General features: G+C 44.9%; 2 protein-coding genes across 4 annotated transcripts; both read right to left on the bottom strand.

The window, feature by feature from the left end:
* Positions 1-378: 378 nt before the first annotated feature.
* nfil3-2 (nuclear factor, interleukin 3 regulated, member 2) lies at positions 379-11447 on the bottom strand. 3 transcript variants are annotated; one of them, XM_076752021.1, is made up of 2 exons: positions 11145-11447; positions 379-4938 (listed from the first exon to the last, which is right to left on the bottom strand). In XM_076752021.1, the coding sequence occupies exon 2, from the start codon at positions 4376-4378 to the stop codon at positions 2507-2509; it is 1872 nt and encodes a 623-aa protein (XP_076608136.1). In that variant the 5' UTR covers positions 4379-4938; positions 11145-11447; the 3' UTR covers positions 379-2506. The 3 variants fall into 3 exon arrangements, with proteins under 3 accessions (XP_076608136.1, XP_076608137.1, XP_076608138.1); XM_076752022.1 differs by lacking the exon at positions 11145-11447 and adding an exon at positions 10182-10838; XM_076752023.1 differs by lacking the exon at positions 11145-11447 and adding an exon at positions 6362-6380.
* A 5409-nt stretch (positions 11448-16856) lies between these two features.
* nfil3-6 (nuclear factor, interleukin 3 regulated, member 6) lies at positions 16857-20418 on the bottom strand. Its single transcript, XM_076753107.1, has 2 exons — positions 20057-20418; positions 16857-19071 (listed from the first exon to the last, which is right to left on the bottom strand). The coding sequence occupies exon 2, from the start codon at positions 18961-18963 to the stop codon at positions 17746-17748; it is 1218 nt and encodes a 405-aa protein (XP_076609222.1). The 5' UTR covers positions 18964-19071; positions 20057-20418; the 3' UTR covers positions 16857-17745.
* Between the last annotated feature and the right edge of the window lie 1080 nt (positions 20419-21498).

The following is a 21498-nucleotide window of genomic DNA, read 5'->3' on the forward strand; positions in this document are numbered from 1 at the left end:
AAAGATTAAAACCAAGTATGTTTAAAATTCTCTATTGCCTTAGTTTATTCTGTTTGGTCACTGATGGTGAGTCATTCTGTTACGTCCATCAATGAGTAATATATTACCTAACTGATGGTTCTGGCATAATGTTTATAGAACATCGTCACCGTAGTTAAGATGATGAGCCAGGCCTCCAGTTTGTGAGTGCTGCCTACAGACAGTCACTGTTGCTTAAAACCAAAGAGCTTTGGACTGATCAGAATGGCCGCCCAACTCAGTGTTAGTCTTGCTTTTGGACTGATTGGTTGGCGATTCAGTAACAAATGTGTATAACATCCAAACAGGTTTCATTGTGCTGTGCCACACTGGTGAAAGAACAGAGGAAACAGGTTGTTTTCATGATATGTTGATAGGGTCAACATTCTTTTATTTTATTTTTCGATCTTGAAATGCTCCCATCTTCCACAATGAACATTAGTGTCTTTACATACATATTCATGTCAAAAGGAAGCGATGGTAATGACCAACTAGACCAACCACCACCCATCTCTAAACACCACACTATCTTTGCCTGTTTCTTTTTTTTGTCCTCTTGTCGTTTTCGTAAAACCATCAGCAAAACCACAAACATTACTGATTAATACACACTGAAAAGGGGGGAGGAGGGAGGAGGAATGAGGCAAATACATGTCATCACAGTCAATAGGAGAAAAGACACAGTATAGAGGGAAACAGAACAACACCTTGAAGAAAAAAAAGAGGATATAAAACCAATGAAATCAACATTACAGTGTTGTTCAGAGGGTGGGGGAAGCTTTACATTTATACACAAGCACCAAAAAGCCAAACATGGTACATAGACTTTTGTTAAACTAATATCCAGTGCAGGCAATTCATCACTGCCCAGTAGCAGAACTACCATGAGAAAGGGATGAATAACCCCTGAAATGAGTAATGGAGGCACATGGGAAACAAGGGGCGTCCTTTTCTACATTAATTTATGCTCAGATTGTTGTTGGGGAATTGTAGCGCTGGCACCAATTGGAGGGTTGGAGAAATTTGGTTTTGCATTAGCTTTTATTTCACAGTAACTCAATTATCTGGGATCTGTGGGCCTAAAGGGCCATGTTTGGTCACACTACAAAACCTAATTTCATGTCCAACAAATGTACAGTAACTATGGAGGGCTCTCCTTTGTTACACAAGAGGAATTTGATCAGAACTCAGTGCATTGTAGTGTGTTTTAATGAATGTGACCTCCTGCTTTTGCCTCCAAGCATCCCATGCCTGCATTACAGTTCAAACTCAAGGCTGAAGTATGTATCTAAAAAGGTCTGTACACATTCTCCGTCTATGTTCCTGTGGGCTTTTCTACAGTGATGGACGTGTGGAGAAGAGGGAAATAAATACACTGGGCCAGTGAATGGGTACAACAACAATATATGGTTGATAAAGCTCAAATAAACTAAAGGCTTATAGCCTGCAGCTGGTGAATTCCACCGAATATTTAAAGGCTGGGTAAAGGTTAAGAAATCCAAACATTTTAATGAGGCCCTAGCCTCAGGAAACAACATGTTCTCCATTCAGTGCTGTTGGCGCTCCAAACTGGACGGCCATTTCTGTGTAAACAGGGCATTAACAAATGATTAATGCTAAAGCTTAACAATCAAGAGAGAGGTGTTTGAATTCGAATGGGTCCTGTAGCAACAGTGGACAATGTGGCTGTACAGTAATTGTGATTCATAATAAGATGGTCACTTTCAAAACCCTCTTTAACCATTGCAGGTTTGTCGCATTTTTGTTGAATTTGTATTCAAATTTCTTTGTAAAATATATATTTATAATAGATACATATATTCATATATCACAGTAATATACAAACCAAGTGCTTAAAAAATAAAGGTGATGGCGATCTTTTGTGAAATAATGGAGATGGCTGGGGAGAGTATGGGTTGGTAGAGGTAGGGTCTGGGAAGAGGTATGGAACTTATTATTTGTAGTGTTGGTGCTTCTTTGGTCGAGGGGATGTCCCCAGTGTATGTTTGCATTTGATTTTAATTAAGGCAGATAGCCATACATGTGTATGTTTGTCTACAGTCAGATATGTACCAAATTCATAGTACTGATAAAGCTCAAAACTTTTTGTTTTCCTACATTCTTGTTTGTAAGTGATCAAAATGTTGATGTATGCTGATGCACTGTGCTGTATATTGTTGGATGGCAAAAGTAGAAAAGCAGGCAGTTCCATTCCTCCTCTCATTACATAAACAAAAGTGCTTCTCTAAGTATGTAAAGGATGTAAGAAATGACAAATCTGTACAATATATACAAATATGGTACAGCCCTACAAGATGTCCAGCCTTTTTGGTGATATTGGGGGTAGGGGTTTAGAAAAGCCCAGCTTCCTGTCCCAAGGGCTTGAGGAGGGGATTTGATTATAGGGCAAAGGCATGATGGCAGGGTAGTGTTCAGAGGAGAAATGTCTTTTGTTTAAGTTGTGACAAGTTCTAAAAGCTCAAGTCACCTAATCTCGCCTCTTGTTCCGTCGTCCACCTGTCTCCTTTTTCCCGCTTTCCTTCCTGGCCCCCTCCCCTGAGGCCGTCTGTTTACAGGCTCCACCTGGACTCTCTGCCTTACTGTTCTGCTGTGGCATTAGGGACAAGTAGGGATGCTGGGGCAGGGGAGGTGGCGTGGCAGAGAGAGGCATTGTTGGGGACTCCTGGCCGGAGCAGTTGCCGCTGCTCCCGGTGCTCATGGCCCGGTGTTTGAGTCTGAGTTTGTGAGGCAATGCTGTGCCCTTCACCTCCCCTTGGGGATCCCGTCCCTGGGCCTGAGAGCAGGTCTGGGAGGGGGGCAGAGGTGAAGCAGGCTGGTGGACACCAGTAGGATGTTGGTTGTGGTAGCTGCCCATATCTGAGCAGGATGAGGAGGGGGACTCGTCATCATCCGTGGAGGCCTCTTTGTCAGAGCTGCGGGGATCTCCATCACTGGATGAGGTGTCCTTGCTAGAGGAACTTGATTGGCCTTGGTAGTAAGGCTCACTCCTGGGCCCACCCTCATAGGTAAGCACTGGTGGCTCCTCATCTTGGGCACTAAGGTATGAATGATGGGGCTGCTGGAGATGATGGTACAGGTGGGAGTGGTTGACCCCCTCCACTTGTTTGTGGAGGAGCTCTGCAGACAAATCGCTCTCTTGCTGCTGGTGCTGCTGCTGCTCCTGTTGCAGGTTTTGCTGTGGAAGGTGGCAAACTCTGTACACCTGTCTCTCTCCAGCCTCATTACGGCTGTCTGCAAGCTCATATGGCGGGGACTCTAATGTCTTCCTCTCCAGCTGTTTTGTCACCTCAGCCAGCGTCTCTGTGGAGCTCTCTGTAATTGACTGGGACAGTCGACTGCTGCCACTGCTCTGCCTCTGGGCTGCTTGCAGATCAGTGTCCTGGGGCCTCGCCAGGGCGTCCACAGGATAGGAGGCACTGCTGGAGCCATACAGAATGACACTTCTCTGGGCAGCAGGTGGGTGAGGGGCAGGCTGGCTGACAGTGTTGATAGCGGTAACAGGCTCCTGATGGGGTTGTTGTTGTTGGTGAAGGCAGTGCTGCTGCTGCTGCTGTTGGCTGTGATATGCAGCCTTCAGTTCCTGAGAATGCTGCTGGATCTGGTGGTGAGTGGGCACAGAGGCCAGACCACGGTGGATGTTGAACATGATCTGAGTGGTGGTGCCATTGGCAATGTCCATCTCCAGCCTGTCACCTTCCTGTTTGATCTCAAAAGGAATCGGCTCAGGGCTGTCCCTGGAGGAGCCATCAGACATGTCAGAGAGGGAGCCACGTGGGGAGTATTTCACCAGCTGCCTGGGGCCCTCGCTGCGTCCCGACTGCTCCGTTTCTGAGGAATCAGAGTTCATCATCACCTGAGAACTGCTCGAGTAACCACTGGAGTAGTACTGAGTAGAGGAGGAGGATGAGCCTCCATTTCCCGTGTTGTTGCCTCCACCAATCTGCTGGCTCTTTTCAATGTAGGAGGCAGTGCTTATGAGGCCAAAGCGCAGCTTCAGCTGGAGCAGCTCTGTCTTGAGCCTCACATTCTCATCATTCAGTGCAATGACACGGTTCTCCAAAACCATATCATTGAGACGTCGCTTCTCCCGGGAGCGCTTGGCGGCCTCATTGTTTTTGCGACGTTTCTCCCAGTAGGAGGCATCCTTCTTCTCATCAGAAATGAACTCACGCTTTCGTCTGCAGGTGATGTTGGGTTTGGGCTTGATGAGGCGCCCCATACGAGTTGGACTCCCTTGGACAGAAGAAGACTCTTTATAACCATTGAAAGTCTCAAGGCAGTCTAGGTCATTCCCTGAGTTTTTGTTTAATGTCTTGAGAGCTGTAGTCAGATTTTCCATTCTTGTCTAGTGGCAGCCAGTTTGAAATGTTTCTTGGGCAAACCAGGTCAGAGGTGAAGGGGAGGAGGGGGTGTGACAGAAACAACCTTTGAAAGTTTTCTCCCAAAGTATGTGTTCTGTTTATTGCAGATTCGGTGTAGTTATGATAGTGGGGGACTCAAGTGTCCAAATGAGTCAAAAAGATAAAGAACAGCTGGAGCTCAGCATTAGCAACCCTCATTTATCCACTTGAAGGGTTTTTGGTTCAGTTTCCAGACTCTTCAAAGTATCACGGACCCTTAGTGGATCAGATCAGTCTTGAAAAAGCACAAATGTCCTTAAAATTGATTGGAAAAATTAAATGTCTTTTTTTCCTCTTGCTTTTCCGCTATTGGTTGTTGAAGGTTTCGCATAAAAACGGCACACTGAGCTAAGCTTGCAGAGAAGTGTCCTAGATCTCCGTGCAAACAGCAGGATGTAGGTCGGCCCGTCTACCTCGGCGTGTCAGTCTCTTGGGGAGCCTCGCTCTCGCTCCCTCTGTCTGTCTCTCTTCTCTCTGCGGTTGACTGCAAGATGAAAGGCTGCAGAGATAAAGACAGAAGAAAAAAGATATGTTAATCCATGTGGACTGCTGGTGCTCCATGATGCATTCTCATATTGGACTTAAAATGAATCTTTCAAGGCATTTTTTGTCATTTCTCCTAATTTTGTTATTCTTTAAAGCAGGCAAAATGATGAAAGACACATTTCTACATCCCAGCAGCTTTCTTTTGCGGTTTTGGCATGTCTGGCTTTAAATGATGTTGTCACCCCTGGCAACCAATAAATGGTCACCAGACCTCACTGTCTGACCTTTAGGCCCCGCTATTGATCTGCTCCGTCTGCAGCCTATGACCCCTGACCTTTAGCCTGGTGGGTTGATGTTGACTTTTGTGATGTAATGAGGGCATTGAGTTCATTGCAAGGTTGACGGTCCTGTTTCATCTTGTCACCCAGCAGTTATAAAGGCATCTGTATAATGTTTTAAACATGTACAACTATCTGAGCTCACATTTTTTGAGGCAGCTAAAGGCAAAAATAAAAGGCCGGTAATTAGAAATGGAATATATGGCAACAAAAATAGCATCACACCACAGAAAGTGCATCAGTGTGATACATGCTGAGAGCACAAACCTAGACTGTTTAAGGATTAGCTTTTTTTGTTTGCCTGATGAGTATCTGGGCCAGACTGAGCATAGGGTGAGTCAGATGTGGGGCTGTGGGGTTCCCGGGATCCGTTTTCCAACATTTCACGAAAAGGAAAATCCCTCTATGAGGGACGGCCAACCCCCTTTTCCACTGAGAAACCCCATCCACAAACGCGGCTGAAACACCACTACCCCCATGCGTTCATCCGCACAGGAATGTGGCAGCATTCTTCGCCAAAGCAACTCAATGCCAAATCAATGATGCAGAGTGAGCAGATAAGGCAGACAAAAGACGCAGCCAGTGCAGGTCAGGGATAAAGACGCTGAGACTGAGGCGAGAGATTTGGAGGTGTGGGGGCAGCTGAGAGGTGGGGCTTTGATAAATATAGGTCAAGGGCGCCTGGAAAGAAAGGAGGCGGGAGGCGGGACACAGGCAGGAAAAACTCGGCCTGTTAACATTAGGGTGAAACACGAGGCGGGTCGGAAAGTCTCATAACTATGGAGATGGGTGACTCAGAGCACAAATAGAGCAGCGAGACCTCTGTAATGAGCTGAACAGGTGGACCTCCAGACAAAACCAGAATAATTATTATGGCATAACACCAAAGAAATAAAAAAGACAAAGAATCTTCTTAAATAGGATCTTCTGTTTTTAGCCATGTTAGCAGCATGGCTGTAGACAATGACAATGTCAGTCATCTGTTGGTCCACCACTCAAGAAAGATCTCAACAACTAGGGTAAAAAAAAAACAACAACAAAATTTGGTACAAATATTGATGTTTCCCCAAGGATGAATCTAATGATATTGGTGATTACCTGACTTCAGACAGGATATACTGCATTTAGCTGCTTCTCTAGCACAGGACAGACTCTGCCTGGAAAATAATTAGGTCACACATGTTGTTATTGTGTTTCGACATGACTTTCAGACATGTAAGAGAAAAACAAATGGCCTTCTCTGCACTTTGGACTGCCATGAACCTACATAATCAGATTGGCAAAATGACTCGAGTATCGAAGGTCAAACATGTCAAAATGTATTCCCTCGCATATGTATTGGTGTTTTCTATTTAAATGTATGCATTATAATAGGGTCACAGCAGTTCCCATCCATTTTTACCTGCAGCAGTAAAAACGTTACTCAACATCTGTACTCTGGGTTAGACTGCATAAACACTATTACACTGTCTGAACCTGTAATCTCATAATCTGGCGAGGTGTTTGCACTGGTTCTACTCTGCTCTTCCTCAGGATCTGACACCATTACGTAACTACAGGCATATCCTCGCAATGAATATGGACTTGAGCCCAGATTCTCAGAAGAGGAGTTTTTTATGTCTGAAATGCAGACAATGAACACATGTTTTAATTTTTTTTCTCTCCAGTGAATCACATCTAATCTAAGAATCTACATTACATTCACGCCATATTTGTTTAAAAGTGTCCAGAATTTTCCCCTCTGCTTTGCTGTCTGGTTTAAGGTTATCCTCGTGAGCCTTTGACATGTGGCTGTTGGGCACGAGAGAGAAAGAATGAAGGGGGAGACTTTTTTTTCTCAGCATGTCCCACTGACCCAGAAACTGGCGACCGACCGCACTCTGTAAACAGAAGTCTAGCTGCTTCCACTGAACGGCTCGCTGGAATATAGGTCAGTCGAGCTGCGGAGAGGTGAGGCGGCGAGAGACAAGGGACAGATCGAAAAAAAAGATGAAAAGAGATGGGAAGACAAAAAAAGAACAAGGAGGCACAGAGAATTAGAGCATTGTCTAAATATAGATGGAGGTGAGAGCAAGTGGAGCGGAGACAAAGAAATGGAGGGAATCAATGAGGGAGAGTTAAAACAAAGAGAGGGCTGGAGATGAGATTACACTGTAGCTGGGTAGGGGGGAAACCAGAGGCAATTGCGACAATGTTGGTATTGCATCAATAGAAGGAATGTGTCACCCATAGCAACAAAAGGGGGGAAAACAGAAAGGGCAACCAATCATATCAGACTTTCTCTCCCGTCCTCTGAACCAGTGGTTGGACATGGCCAAAAGCAGATGGTGAGAAAACAGCGTTCTGTAACAAAAGGAGGGTGATTGACGTCACTGAGTGCGTATATTTCACATCTCTCCTACAGTCACTTTAATTAAGTCACAGTGGTGGTTCTGGCTTTTTGCTGTGTGTTTCCCTCTGCCTCTGTAACACCCCTCCATATCCAACCATTTGAATGAGCCTGAATCATACCGACCTCCAACGTGTCTCCTTCACAGCTCAGCCTGTAAATCCATTTCACTCACCCTCTTTGTCACCAAAATTACAACAGGTTTACGTTTCCGCAGCTGCTTAAAGCCACAACAGCAGAAACATGGCGAATAAATCACCGCTGCCAAAAAGCAAGTTAAAACTGCAGCCGTTTTGTTTGCACACATAAATCACCTTTTCCAGCTCAAATGCACAAGTACATCCCACTGAAACAAGCGAAGCTACAGCGTATCACAGCCCTGCTCCTCTGCACACATTCCTGCCCTAGATTACTCTTTCCAATTTATCATATACTCTTCACGTGTCATCACTAGGTCTCTGTGGCACTTGTGGAATGATAGCACAGTAAAAGAATCCAAGTTGCACTCGTTCGCACGACCACAGGGCCCACGCCGCAAGAGTCTAAATGTGGCAATGAGCTTTGGAAACAGTGGACTGAGTTCAAACCCCTGCACGTGTTTCTGTGGAGTGTTTCAGGAAATGGAAGCAGGTCTAAAATAAAAAAAGAGGGGGGGTGGCTCACGCTTCAGAGAAAAAGGGGGATGATGAAACTGTTGCCCTCCCCCCGATCCCACCCCGGAAAAAATGCAATGTATGGCACGTGGTGCAGGTTTGGGGGTCATGGGTGGGGTCTGCTTGAATTCCAAGTCTGGGGCCTGACTTTATCTTCTCAAGAAAAAGGAGAGGGGAAGGGAGGGGGGTAAGGAATCAGGCAGCATGCCAGCAAGGCGGAGTCCTATCCCAGCTAGATCCTTGTTCCACGAACACACTGCCATATAACCCCTCTCTGGAAAAGGAAAAAAAAAAAGCTGAGTGACTCAGTCCATGTGTTGCACCAGTCACATGTGCTCCCGTGGCCTACTAAATGCTGTAATTCGCCTCTGTGCTGGCTCCAAACCACAGCACAATAACAAAGCACGGCCCTCATCTTTTATCATCTTACATGTGCCAGGAAACGACGAAAAGTCAAGAGGCCACAAAGTAGGACAGAATGGAGACGCTCCTGAGAATGAACTCCCCTCCCAGGTCATTTATTGAGTTAGACAGGGACAGGTTTTAATCACACCTCAATGAACACAGTTGCCTCAACAGTGCAGATCAGTAAAGGACTAGGCTTATACTACATTTTTTTTTTTTTAGATTGCATAAGTTTTGATAAATGAAATGAGATTTCTTTAAGTGTGCAGGACTTTTATCAGTGTGCCATTCTTGTATTCCTGCATGCCTGACTCGTTTCTTTGTTATGGCGGGGCGAGGATTTATTTTGGTGGGGTTTTTTTATTCTGCCTTTCTAGTCAGCAGCGTTGGGCGCCTCACCCCCCTCCCACAGGACTAATGTGACCTACATTCATAGCTGGCATAGAGACCCAGTGTGTGCGCCAACCAATTGGCAGCGGCCGCTCCGCAGCAAAGCGCAGCGCTGCACAGCCACAGACTATGGGTTTCCATCGATTGCATAATCTGCCCCGTTCTTTAATCCATTTTAATTATTTAATTCATTTATTATGCAACCTGCGTAACATCTTCAATGTTTCCTTGACTTCATACAGCTCCAGATGCGGCACATGCACAACTTCCAATGCGTAAAATGCTCCCTGCCAGTGCTTCACTCCACTGAAGGAAAGACAGCCTGTCCTGAACACACTCCCAACAAAATCTGAAATCACTCTTCTCATCTACGAAATCGCATGTTCACACTGCTGTTATTTGTGAAATAATATGTCTACAAACTGCATGTGATGCCTTAACGCATGGGAAGGCTGCAAGAGATGGAGGCGGGTGATCATGCCCACGTGCAGTGTATAAACCACAAAGCCGGTGTGGAAAATGACATTAAGATTGTTTCTCCTCTCAAAACAAATTGTAAAACATCAGATAAAATGCCTCGTTTTTGTCACTGGTGTGATTCCAAGTTATAAAAACATCTGCTCCACCGCTGAACCTGTGCTGGGCTGCAGCCAGACGGAGTTGTTTATAGCCGCTTAGGTACAGTTTAAGGCCATAATGCATCGGTTAATTGCGTCTTCGACAAGGCAGGGCGCAAAGCAAAAAACCACCAAAAAATCCCCACCACGTAACATTCACATAGCAACACATTGTGAGAAATATATCACTCCGCATGCCTCCTTTGTTGCCCTGTCTGACAAATCGTCTTCATGCATATTTAATCGGATCCTCAGTCATCCGAGGCGACTGCACGGGTCCGTCCATGCTACGAAATTCGTCTCAAAAATAGACGCGCGTCTCAATAAACACTACACATTTTAAATCCGCTGTATTATGAAAAATGTAAAGCCCGCTTCCACAGAAGCTGTCACCTGAGCTGCTCAGGAACACATGCACACGTCTGACCCACATTTGATCCAGATGTTCGGGATCCACACCTCACCTGGCCTGGGGCTGCACTCATCAGAGCCCGTGAACTTCACCATTCTTCATCCCTCTCTATTTTTGGCTCCCATCGGACCGAGCCGACGTTGTGAAACAAAGCGAAAGAACTGAAATGTCCACATGGATCGAGGACGGGTGATCATTCCTGTCTGTGCGCTCTGGATTGTGTTGTGCTCCTTCAGACTGCTCGCCTACTAAAGGGTTAACCTGGAGTGCTGCACAGCCGCGTTAACCTTTACAAAGAAGTGCTACACGTGACGGGGAGAAGTGTGTCCTCGGAGCCTGCATGGGATTTTTCCAGTTGTCTGCATGGACTAGCCTACTAACCCAAAAGAAGGCGAGTATCAATATCAACCTGACTCTCAGCGGTACCTACATGGAAGCATCTCCTTTTGTAATAATAATGATCATTTTCCAGAACTTGATCAATAAACGGTTACATTGTTCTATCTTACCTCACATTAATAATTGCTGTTAAAATAATGATCTGAAAGCAGGTGTGCTATTAAACCGAAACTGGGATGAACAGAGTGAAGTGGCCCCTAAAAGTAACACAATAGACCGTGAACTGGGTTATGCGCCATAACACAACAGCGCGGATGTGTTGACCCTGCCTCATTACAACTAGGGCACCGCTCCAGTATATCCACAGACGCACCTTTTTCTGAAGGAATCCCATAACCCCAGCCCCCACCCCCATCCCACACACACACACACACACACACACACACCGAGAGAGAGAGAGACCCTCACACTGAGTCTTCAGAGGGGGGGTACAGCCTCGCCTTGACATTGAGAAGATGCGCCCAAGCACCAAAACAAACACCAATGGAATGAAATGAAAAAAATCAAATGCCGAGAAAAAAACAGCGCATCCAGAGGACCCTGAGTATCCTCTCTAACAATTTTACACTGACATTATAGATGGAATAATGCGGTTATTAAAAGAAGACAAACTTACATTTTTTTGTCTAAAGATGAATCCACGGAGGGCGCAAACAGCCCTGTTCCTGCGCGACAATCCGCTTTGCGCATCGGCTGCCGGTCTGCTGCCCTCACACACACACACACTCACACACACCGTCCGTCACTTTCAAAACACCAGCTCTCCGATTAGTGCAGGTATATGCGGGAGTGTGAACACAGTGTGGCTTGTTTTCAGTGCGCTCCTCATGTTTGCTCCAATTCCTCTCTCTCTCTCTCTCTCTCTCTCTCTCTCTCTCTCTCTCTCAGTCTCTCTCCCACTGCTTCTCTCTCTGAGTCTCTAAATGTATGTTAGTGGGTCAGTTGTTGCATAACAGGACGCTTTGGGTGCCTAGTCACGTTTTTTGTTTCTCTCTTGGCTCTGCCCCCTCCCTCTCTCCTCGCCTTCAAATCCTGTTGCAGAAGAGGAGATGCAGGGGGAGGAGAAAGGCCTGGAGGGGGAGGGACTCGGCTCAAAGCCAGACTCAGTCAGATGAAGGCCTATGATACCCATAATCAGGTTACTAGACATTACAATGAGCAGCATAGTGGAAACACACATAGAAACAAGCCGTGAGCAAACAAATATAAAAAGAACTGGTTTTACCCATCACAGCCAGTGTTTTGGGAAAAGTAGATTCTTATTCTTTGCACATTCTGTACTGACCAGACTTAACAGACCCATGTGGTTTTCTGAGTTCATTTTCTCTTCCTCTGTGGGTACACTGGCTGTAAGTTAAAAGAAACAGGTCCACATTTTGAGAAATATTTGCCATCTTTGTTAGAAAGCGTTCAACAAGAAGAACGATACCACTCTCGTGTCTGTACGGCAAAGATGAATCCATAGTCAGCAGCTGTTTAGCTTGGCTAAACAGCATAAAAAAAAGCATAAAAAGTCAAAAAAGGAGGAAAAGTCAAGCACATTAATTATTGATCTTTAGAGGTGGTTTTGTGGGGGTGGTTTTAGGCTGGCTGTTTCCCCCTGTTACTGGTCTTTATGCTAAGATAAGATAAGTAGCTGTTAATTGTAGCTGCGTGTTTACTGCACAAGTACAGGAGTGGTATAAATCTTCTCATCTAACTCTTGTCAAGAAAGTGAGTCAGCATATTTCCCAAAAGGTCAAACCATTGTTTTAAGTGCCTTAAATATCATAATTGTCCGACAGGTTACAGGCCTTGACAGCCACTTGTGTACAGTACATGAGAAGTACAGTTTTGAGGTGTTGTACAGCCCAAATAGAAATGCATCGTACCAGGTTATAGCTGTTGTTTCTACACGAGTACTTTTATGTTTGATACTTTTTACCCCGGCCCCGTGGCCCCTGCCCCCTGCACTAATGGACCTACTTGGTGTTTCTGTATTCTCACCCCCAGGAAGACTTACTGTGTTTCCAACTACTGTGACACTGACACAGTGGAGGAAACCACAGACACTATTGTCATTGTTGTAAGTGCATGAATACAAGTGGAAAATTTTGGTTTAATAGTTCCAGAAGCTTGGCTGGCACTGGCATGGTCTGTCATTGTATTGTTGCAGTAAGCTGAATGTTCCTCTGCCACACAGCGTCGGATAAGCTAATTGAACAAGCTCCTCTGGCTGGAATGCAACCATATTGTGTCATTGAAGTACATTGTGGTTTGATTCATGTGGATCACAAGCAGGAATGTGTGTCATGCTGGCAGACACGAAGCATGGCGGAGACTCACACAAAGAGCAGAGGAGCGGAACTATTTTGTTAATGTCACTCCTCTGATTTAACACCATCCTTCGAGTAATTGAAGAGCAGGCTTTTGAATAAGCTCGAACAGTTGAATGGGTCTGTGTCTCACTGGCGTGCAGGGGACTGCATCAGGGAGTGTGTTTGGATGAGACCTGATTGTTTCAGAATTTTTTGGGCCGCTCCCATTTAGTTGCAGTGGGGAAAACAGCGTATACATAAATTGTGCTTGTGCACGGCGCTTTGCAATGTGGACAATAGCAACTGTGCAGTTTAGATTGTCATTGAAGCAGCTCCATGTGTCAGATGGCCATCCTCCTCCACCCTGCTCCAGACACAGGGATGGTGAAGGTCTGCTCAGTGTCTCAGTGCAGTACAGTGCATTATCCACAGAGTGACTGAAACTGGAAAAAGCCTTGAAGGCTGACGTCTGCCGCAGATGCCTTATTATCTCCTTTTATCTTCGTCTTCAGCATGGGAGTGAAAGGGTGTGTGTAAGTCTGAGTGTATCTTCAGAAAACTTTGGTGCATGCAGCTGCATTAATTGCCGTGATTGTTCTGTAGAATTGAATTGTTTTGCATCCCTGAAGGATGGTGAGGACTTTTCACCTTTGATACTGCAGTAATTACTTGTTCTTGAGCTTCAGGTAGTTGAATACACTCAATAACTGTCTGTCTCAATTACGCCAAGTGACCCTTTCTTTTTGCTACTTCTTGATTAGATATTCTGTTTTGTTGTTCTTTTATAGACTCTGTTAAATCATATGGATGTTCTCTTTTCATATTCTTACTGTTTCCTATATTTCCACTGGTCCATATATATCGTTTTTTATAGACCAAGTTGTTTTTTTATCTGTTCCTTTTGAAACCTAATGATTTGATGATCTGTATTTGTGAAGCACTTTGTGACATGGATTTGGAAAAGTGCTCTCTAAATAAACATCATTGTTGTTGTTGTTAAATCGGTCCAGATTTGTGAAGTTGCTACAGCCATCTTTTTTTTTTTATGTTCAGCATCCACTTCACACCTGCGTCCTGTGACTCTACGTTATCAGAGGGTAACCCCGAATGTGGCGCCTCACATTTGAACAAAATATGAATCACCATTCCTTTGCACCCCTTTGTTTCCATCTTTAGCTGGAGGAGATGAACAGCATTGAAAGAACAGAGGCATTGGCCGTGAACTTGGATCCCCCTCCCCCCATAAAAGCACAGACACACGTGCGCGTGCACACACACACACTCTCTCTCTCTTTCTGCATCACTCCCTCTCTTTTTGCACCCCATCCTTACCCCCACCCTACTCAACGTTTTCCCCCTTCCAGCTATGTCTGCAAGCGTTCCCATGGCAACTGTCGCACTGCCTGCCTAGCAACAGGCTTTATCCTTTCACTGGAAAAAAAGAAGGGGGGGGGGGTTGCCGAATGGGGGGAAGAGGGGCTTGTGGGGGTTGCGGTGTTTTTATGGATGTGAGAGGAGGGAAGCATAACAGCAGCATGTTGCAGTAGATTCATTAAATGAGACGCTCTTCTTCTCTCTGCTCCACACCTGCAGCGCCTGCCTCGCTTCTACCTTATTACCTTTTCCATTTCACCACAGGCCTGTCCAATTTACTCACAGTCTATTTGAACTTGCAAAATGTTGCTTTTATAATCTGCTTTTTGGAAGAATTATAGTCCTAATATGTGCTTATATTTCCAAATTCTAGGGTAATTACAAACAGGTCCGTGGGTGGAGATTACAACCCCCCACCCAGAAAAACAGTTGTCCCCCCTCAATATGCCACTTTAAACATAACTATATCATTTTAAATGCTATGTAATGTGCATTGAAAGACACTTACACTAATTATAGATGCCAGACAGTGTTTTTAAGTTCCTAAAGACTGCGTCCCCCCATGTGCCTCATCGTTCCTGAACCCCCCCCACACATTAGCGCTCTGAGTGTCAGTGGAGCGGTCTCTGGAAGTGTGTCAGTGATTGCTGACCTCCAGTAACACGCTACTTTGCAAAAGTTAGCTTAAAACAAAGGATGTGTCTGACATTTTTCTTTCCTTCTACCACTCAGTGGAATAACACACATTCACAGCTGTGACCAGACTGCATTTAGTTCGCTCTGTTACCTCACGGTTGAATCTTGTGCTTCAGCGCCGTCGCCATATTGGTACAGGTCAGCATCGGGAAGTCTGTCTACAATTAAACTCTTCATAACTCACTGAATTTTCAGTCCATTTTCAAGCAGTCTGGTTTGTTACAAATGGCAAATGTGAATTTATGATACAGGAAAAACTGGGGGTTTTCATGCCAAAATACTTTAGCATTTTTGGATCCGTATAGTAATATTTCTGTAATATAATATTTAAGATGAACTAACATCATTAGATTTTAAGTGTATTCTTTTTTCTTACACTGCATGCAAAATGGCTGCCGTGGTGTCATTTTGTTTAACTTGGAAATAAATAAAGATGAATGATAAAATCAGTTGAAGCAGTGAGTTAAAGTGGTAGAGAAAAGAAAAAACATCAATCATTTTTCAGTGCACCAAAATGCTCGACCTCAGTAATATCTATATCCATAATACCTACAGAAATGTTTCATAATGAGGTGACACAGAGAGCAGTGCTGGGAACAGAGAGGCAGGGACAGTGAGACAGAGGCACAGAGGATCAGCTAAGTTTGCTGAAACAAAAGGCCTCTCTTATTCACACTTGTGTGACAATAGTAGAAATACAGGTTTCCTCTTTATCCATTTCACACAACACTACTTTTGACAGCACCTTTTGTGCCCCTTTTTATGTTTAGCCCCCCCACACTTAAAAAGCTTAGTAAGTTACTAGAGGATTTCTTGTAGCAAAACATCAATGACCGGAAATAATGATGTATATATTGCATCAAATGTTTATTTCCTCTAAATTCAGTTGACCTTCTTTGGCTTGAGCATCACGTTCTGCACGTCTCTGCCTGCCTACACCCATAAAAGCACGTGTGCAGCTGTTGAATTCAACTATCAGTCATCTCTGTGTCAACTTACTTGCTAAGCTGCAGGAACAATAAAAACTGCAGTGGTCCATGCCATGATTCATATGTTGTTGGTAGCTGGTGAAACACATGATGCTGAAGGTATTGTCTTTGCTGCCCCCTGCTGACTCAAAAGTGGCATGATTTTTATAAATTCCCAACTACGGCGAAGGGAATCAGTGGTAACAGATTTCCAGTTGATCTGCTGAAATTCGGGCACTGTGACACTATACACATAATAACAATAGACACACTACTAAAAGAGTCACAAGGATCATCATTTTGACTGAACATGGCCCTGATCGAATTCATGTTACCTGTTCTTCATTGACACAAATTCCCCTCCAGCTGTTATAATTAAAACTCTCATGTTGAAGCTTTCTTATAGAGCTGTTGAGTAATAGCAGACACACCCACTGTCTCTGCCTTTGTCTGTCTGGCTGTCAGACTTGCAGCATGCAGGGATTGTGGGTGACAAACCTGCCAAATGCAAACTCCTCTCCTCACCGCCTGCATTTGTCAGCACTTGTCAGCCAAGCCTGAGGCATCTCTTGTTCTCTTTCACTGGTTCTCTCAGTATCTGTAATTAGGGAAATTATATCCAGGCTTTGTTTGTTCGCTTGAGATGTTTGATTTTATTGCTGTATGTTATTTCCAATAATGTATGTTACATAACAATTCAACATTATTCTGTTGATGTTTAGATGGGCAACCCATGGATTTAATATTGGACCTCCAAAAAGTCTGCTGACTCACAAGAGACATTTAAAAGAAAAAAGAGTGGTTAAAATAGAAGTAGCAGAGGCTGAAATATCCTGAGTTTAAACTCTCTGGTATGGCTCAAGTTTCAAAACACTAAACTTCCCATAATGCAGCTCAGTAGCACATTTAATTAGAACCCTGTTGCCTCATAAATGTCCAGGATTGGACACTTTCAAGGTTTACTTGAGTAATGATCAACTCACCACCATGATATTGAATCTGTCAAATGTATTTATTTTTAATATGAAAATGTACAGAAAGACAGCAGACATTGAACTCTTGTCGTCACCTCAGTACAGATAACATGACAGTGATAAAATGTATTCACACCGGGCATGAGCAGAGACTGAAGTGAGATGTCAAACATCATAACAGTACATGTATGCATACAGTGTCTAAGAGGAGCTCCTCGACTGTGTTTCGTGTGTGAAAACTGACTGTGAACAGGCCTTTCTTTGAGTCCTGAACACCGCTGAAGGTTAGGACAGCTAATAGTTTTATTTCTGTGTATTTACTGTCTGTCTGTGCCTGTGTTTACAGACCTGTCTCAGTTGAGGGAAACTTGTGTAGTAAGTCACTTCCTCCTTTTCGGTGTGTTCACACCTGCAGGCTTGCTTCAAATTGGGTTTAATGTGGCTTCCAAAACCTGTTGTGTCTTAATGACGTGAGGCGATTAGTTTAAGCTTGCACTGTAACGATGTGACACAGTGAACTGTAAACGGTTTGATGCTGTGTTTTTGAATTGTCACAGTGTATGGAGTAGAGAAACTATTTTACAGTACACGCAACACTATTACATATAAGACTCCCTGTCTGAGAAACACTGATTGGGGCTGAGATTAAGTTGCATTTCAACAGCAGTTTATGAGATGAATGTTTATAGACATTTATTACAGTATAATACAGTATTTGAAATTAAAAACAGCACATTGGTAAAAGTGTGTTAGACTTGAAAGTTGAGTTTTATTAGTCCTTGTGGACCTCTGCACGGTCCAACGCTCCTATTTTAGCACTGAATTTTTCGGTCCACTAACAGCAAAACTGTACTTGTCCATAAAAGTCTCGCCATGGGCAAACCCTGACTGACCCACAGACCTGGGCCTCAGTTGACTTTGGCCATGAGCTGCTCTGTGAAAAGCTTCTTCAGCTGAGCCACCTCCTCGCTCAGAGAGTTAAGCTGAGACTTCAGGTGAGTGTTCTCATGTTTATACTGGATCTCAGATTGTCCCTGGATGGGAATAGGCTGGAGGGTGCTGGAGGTGTTGTACTGAGGGGACTGTCTCCCCCTCCTGCCTTCGTCCCCCTCCAGCTGCTGGAGCCAGGACCCAGTGCATTGCCCTGCTCCTGTCTCACCTCCACTCAGTCCTTTAGGGGTCTCTCTTGGGCCCTCCCGCCCTGCCGTGGATAGCGCAGGGCTGCGTCTGGCACTGCTGCTGTCCCCTGCGGCATCAACCGTGTCCCCGCTGCCGGGTGTCTTGAAACGTAGCTTGTGAGGAAGGTTTTTCATTGCCTCAGCTTGGTCCAGCTTTTCTGGAGTGAGTCCTCCAGTGTGGAGGACATCAGAAGGGGAGTGGTGGAGGTCATAGCCCAGCTCCTCTGCCCGGTGTGGTGATAATTTCCCATGGTCGCTCAGCCGGTCTTCAAAGAAGATTGGACTTCCCACACTGGATCCACCTGGCGTGGAGAACCCTGAATCCTCTGACATGTTGCCAGCATCCCTGGAGCCCCTGGTGCTCAGCTGGCTGGTCTGGCCGGGGTGTGAGGCTGAAGAACCGGGGAGGCCTCCGTCCCCTCTGTGGACATAATAGTGAGGAGTCAAGGTTTGAGAGGTGTGGTGAGGAGCTGTAGTGAGGGGCAGAATCGGGGCGTTGGAGGGGTCTTTGACCAGGCCAAAGCGGAACTTCAGAGCCAACAGCTCCGCCCTGAGGCGAGCGTTTTCCTCCAGCAGAGCCAGAACACGGCTCTCCAGGACCATATCGTTCACACGCCGCTTCTCTCGCGAGCGCTTAGCTGCCTCGTTGTTCTTCCTCCTCTTGTCCCAGTAGCCCTCATCTTTTTTGTCGAGTGGGATGAACTCGCGCTTGCGTCGGATGGCGGAAGAAGGACTGTCTTTGCGTTTGATGGCTGAGGTGCGTCCCAGCAGGGAGCGCGCCAACAGGCTACTAGAGGTCAGGATGGACACAGCTTCATCTGTGAAGGACATCGGCCCTTCTCCTCCTCCTCCTCCTCCGCTTGGAGTCATTGCTGCAGTTGGCTCCAGAGCCTGGAGTACAGCCACTTCCTGCTGCCCCCTCATCTGCTGGGACTCCTCCTCAAACATCACGCCAGTCAGGGGTGGACTGAGTCTTTCCTCGCTGCTGGGAGTGGAGGGTACCGCTGTGTGGTGCTCGGTGCTCACTGGACTCTCAGTGTGCGGCAACAGTGCCACCTAGTGATCGGAGAGACGGAAGAAGAAAAGGGATTTAGTGGTTATGCAAGAGCCATTACAACACAATATTATGTAACCCCATTACATCTCTCCAATAAAACGGGAGCGACTTGTACCATAACCTTGCAAGCCTCATTATACGTTCAATATGGGACAACGCGGGCTGTAAACACAAAGCTAGCCAGACCTTTGGCATTACTGTAAGCCTCCAGCACCCGTTTAATTGAAACAAGGTGAAAGAAATCTGATTACATGCGACATCAAGTTGTTAAGATTCTAACCTACATTTGAAGTTAAGCCTAAACATTTATGGATTCATTTTTCAGGACGTTTCTTGTTCCTCGTTATATATCATTTGTTATCTTTATTGAAGCCAACTAAGTCATCCGTGAAGGGTTTCCGGTCTGAATGGTTTATTTGCTTCATCAGCACTGACCTACATGTCTGACGGGGACATACTGATCTCCGGTCCGTTGCCTTTTAACATCTTAGCTGATCTTGCTCAACTCAGCAGCATCACTGGCATTTATTTAAGACTTCACCTTACATTTACAGGCAATTCAGAGTAGTTTTTTTTCTCTTTTAACAAGTTGCAACTTCTGTCCTGGTCTACTTTATCCATAGAAAAATAAACAGAGTCTTATTTGTTTTTTTTGTTTTTTTTGTATAAGCCAGTAATGCACTATAAGCAATAGCGAGAGCGAATGAAATGTTGGAGTAACCACATGACACAATACTGAAACTTCAGCCCGCATCACCGAGGAATTACGGCTGATCGCAGGTCTACAGAGCTTTTCACAGACATGTAATCAAAGTCATTTTAAAGGTTACATGGAATTTGAAGTAGGCTATAAAGACTATTTGGGAATTAAGTCTTAAGAGACTGTGCGCTTATTCTCATCTATCGTCGCTCACGTGTCCTTAATATTAAAGAAACTTCCCAAAAATCCCAAATACGGAAAAGTGAATACAAGAATGATCTTACCTCTGAGGACTGATCGGTCTTGTCGGCCGGCTCAGGAAGACGCTCTCCTGTGTGTCCCTCTCTGGCGGAACACTGCGGATCCACTCAGCGCTGTTACTTAATATTATGATCGGCGTGGCGCACCTCCACTCTGCTCCACTTGGAAAACCGCAGCTGCTATTTGTAACGCTGAGTTCAGCTCAGGACGGTCCCTATCCTCACTTGAACCAGCGGGGCCCTTTTTGTCTGTGTGAGTCTGAGACCGCCTCCTCTGTGACACCCCCAGCCCCCCTTCTTGCCATCCAAAGGAAAGCTCCTATCGGCTTTCACATAACATTACAGTTCAACCATCATCATCATCACCACCACTATCGTCATCATCTGACCTCTCTCGCCCCGCCCCCTCTGACAGGATAATCTTCCCATAACAATTAGATAATGTTGCGCCTCTTTCTCTCCCCGGCATAAAGAGGCAGTTACTGTGAGTCAGTCTTGCAAGTATATGACTCCCAGTGTGTGTGTGTATATATATATATCTATATGAATAATAATAAAATGGATCGCTGGCACAAACAGCAATGAATCTAATGGACCTCAAACATACCTAACACTATGCAGGATGAAGCACTGTGCAGGTCTTTGCCAGGGAATGACTTTTTGGCAAACACAATTAATGTTTTTGTTCATGCACAGCCCTCATAACATGAAATATTTCTAATTTGGTTTGGCAAAGTTCAAGCTCAAGTGTCTACATATTGGATTTTAATGAGGTCAGAAAGTGAAATTTAAAGGAGAAATTAGTTGACTTTGCAATTATTATTTTCAGACAAACAGCAGTGGGGACTGTGGGACGCCAACCATAACTGACTGCTGAACATATTGTGATCCCTTCCTTAGGGCTATAGGGCTTGAGGGGCCCTCAAAGCCCCCAGCTTCACTGCACGCTAATTGTTTTTGGTGAATTGCAAATTTGTTGGAGAATTTAAACCACTAAAGTACAACTTCAACTAAAGCAGGTCCCTGTTAAAATGGAATTATGTGGTGTACATTCCTAACAAAGTAATGTTTAATGGAATTATCACAAACTACACAAATTCCAGTACAGCATTACTTGTTGCACAGGGGCACAGGGTGCACACACATTGCTCAGAGGCCAGTAGGTGGGAAGACAGGGAAAACAGGAGTAGGGGGAGAACTCTTTTTGTCTGCCTTGGGGCCCCCTAACTAGGTCAATCCGGTCATGTGTTTTAAAGCAGCTTTTAAGGAATTTTTCATGAATTTGAAAGCATGTAAGCGTCTCTTTTCGACACAGTCTTTCCCCTAGCATTACAGCTATGTTACATAGACCTTTCCAGGAACCCTCCTAAGAAGTTGCAGTGATATCAGTTCCTTTCTAGGAAATTATTAGGAAACTGCAGGACCCGTAAATAGTATGTTCAAGGCAACCTAAAGATTCAGTGAGG

Source organism: Chaetodon auriga, chromosome 16, assembly GCF_051107435.1.
Source record: "Chaetodon auriga isolate fChaAug3 chromosome 16, fChaAug3.hap1, whole genome shotgun sequence".
Classification (NCBI taxonomy): domain Eukaryota; kingdom Metazoa; phylum Chordata; class Actinopteri; order Chaetodontiformes; family Chaetodontidae; genus Chaetodon; species Chaetodon auriga.

Excerpts from the sequence above, each read along its gene's own strand:
- nfil3-2 (XM_076752021.1), bottom strand. The coding sequence starts at position 4,378 with ATGGAAAATCTGACTACAGCTCTCAAGACATTAAACAAAAACTCAGGG.
- nfil3-6 (XM_076753107.1), bottom strand. The coding sequence starts at position 18,963 with ATGTTTGAGGAGGAGTCCCAGCAGATGAGGGGGCAGCAGGAAGTGGCT.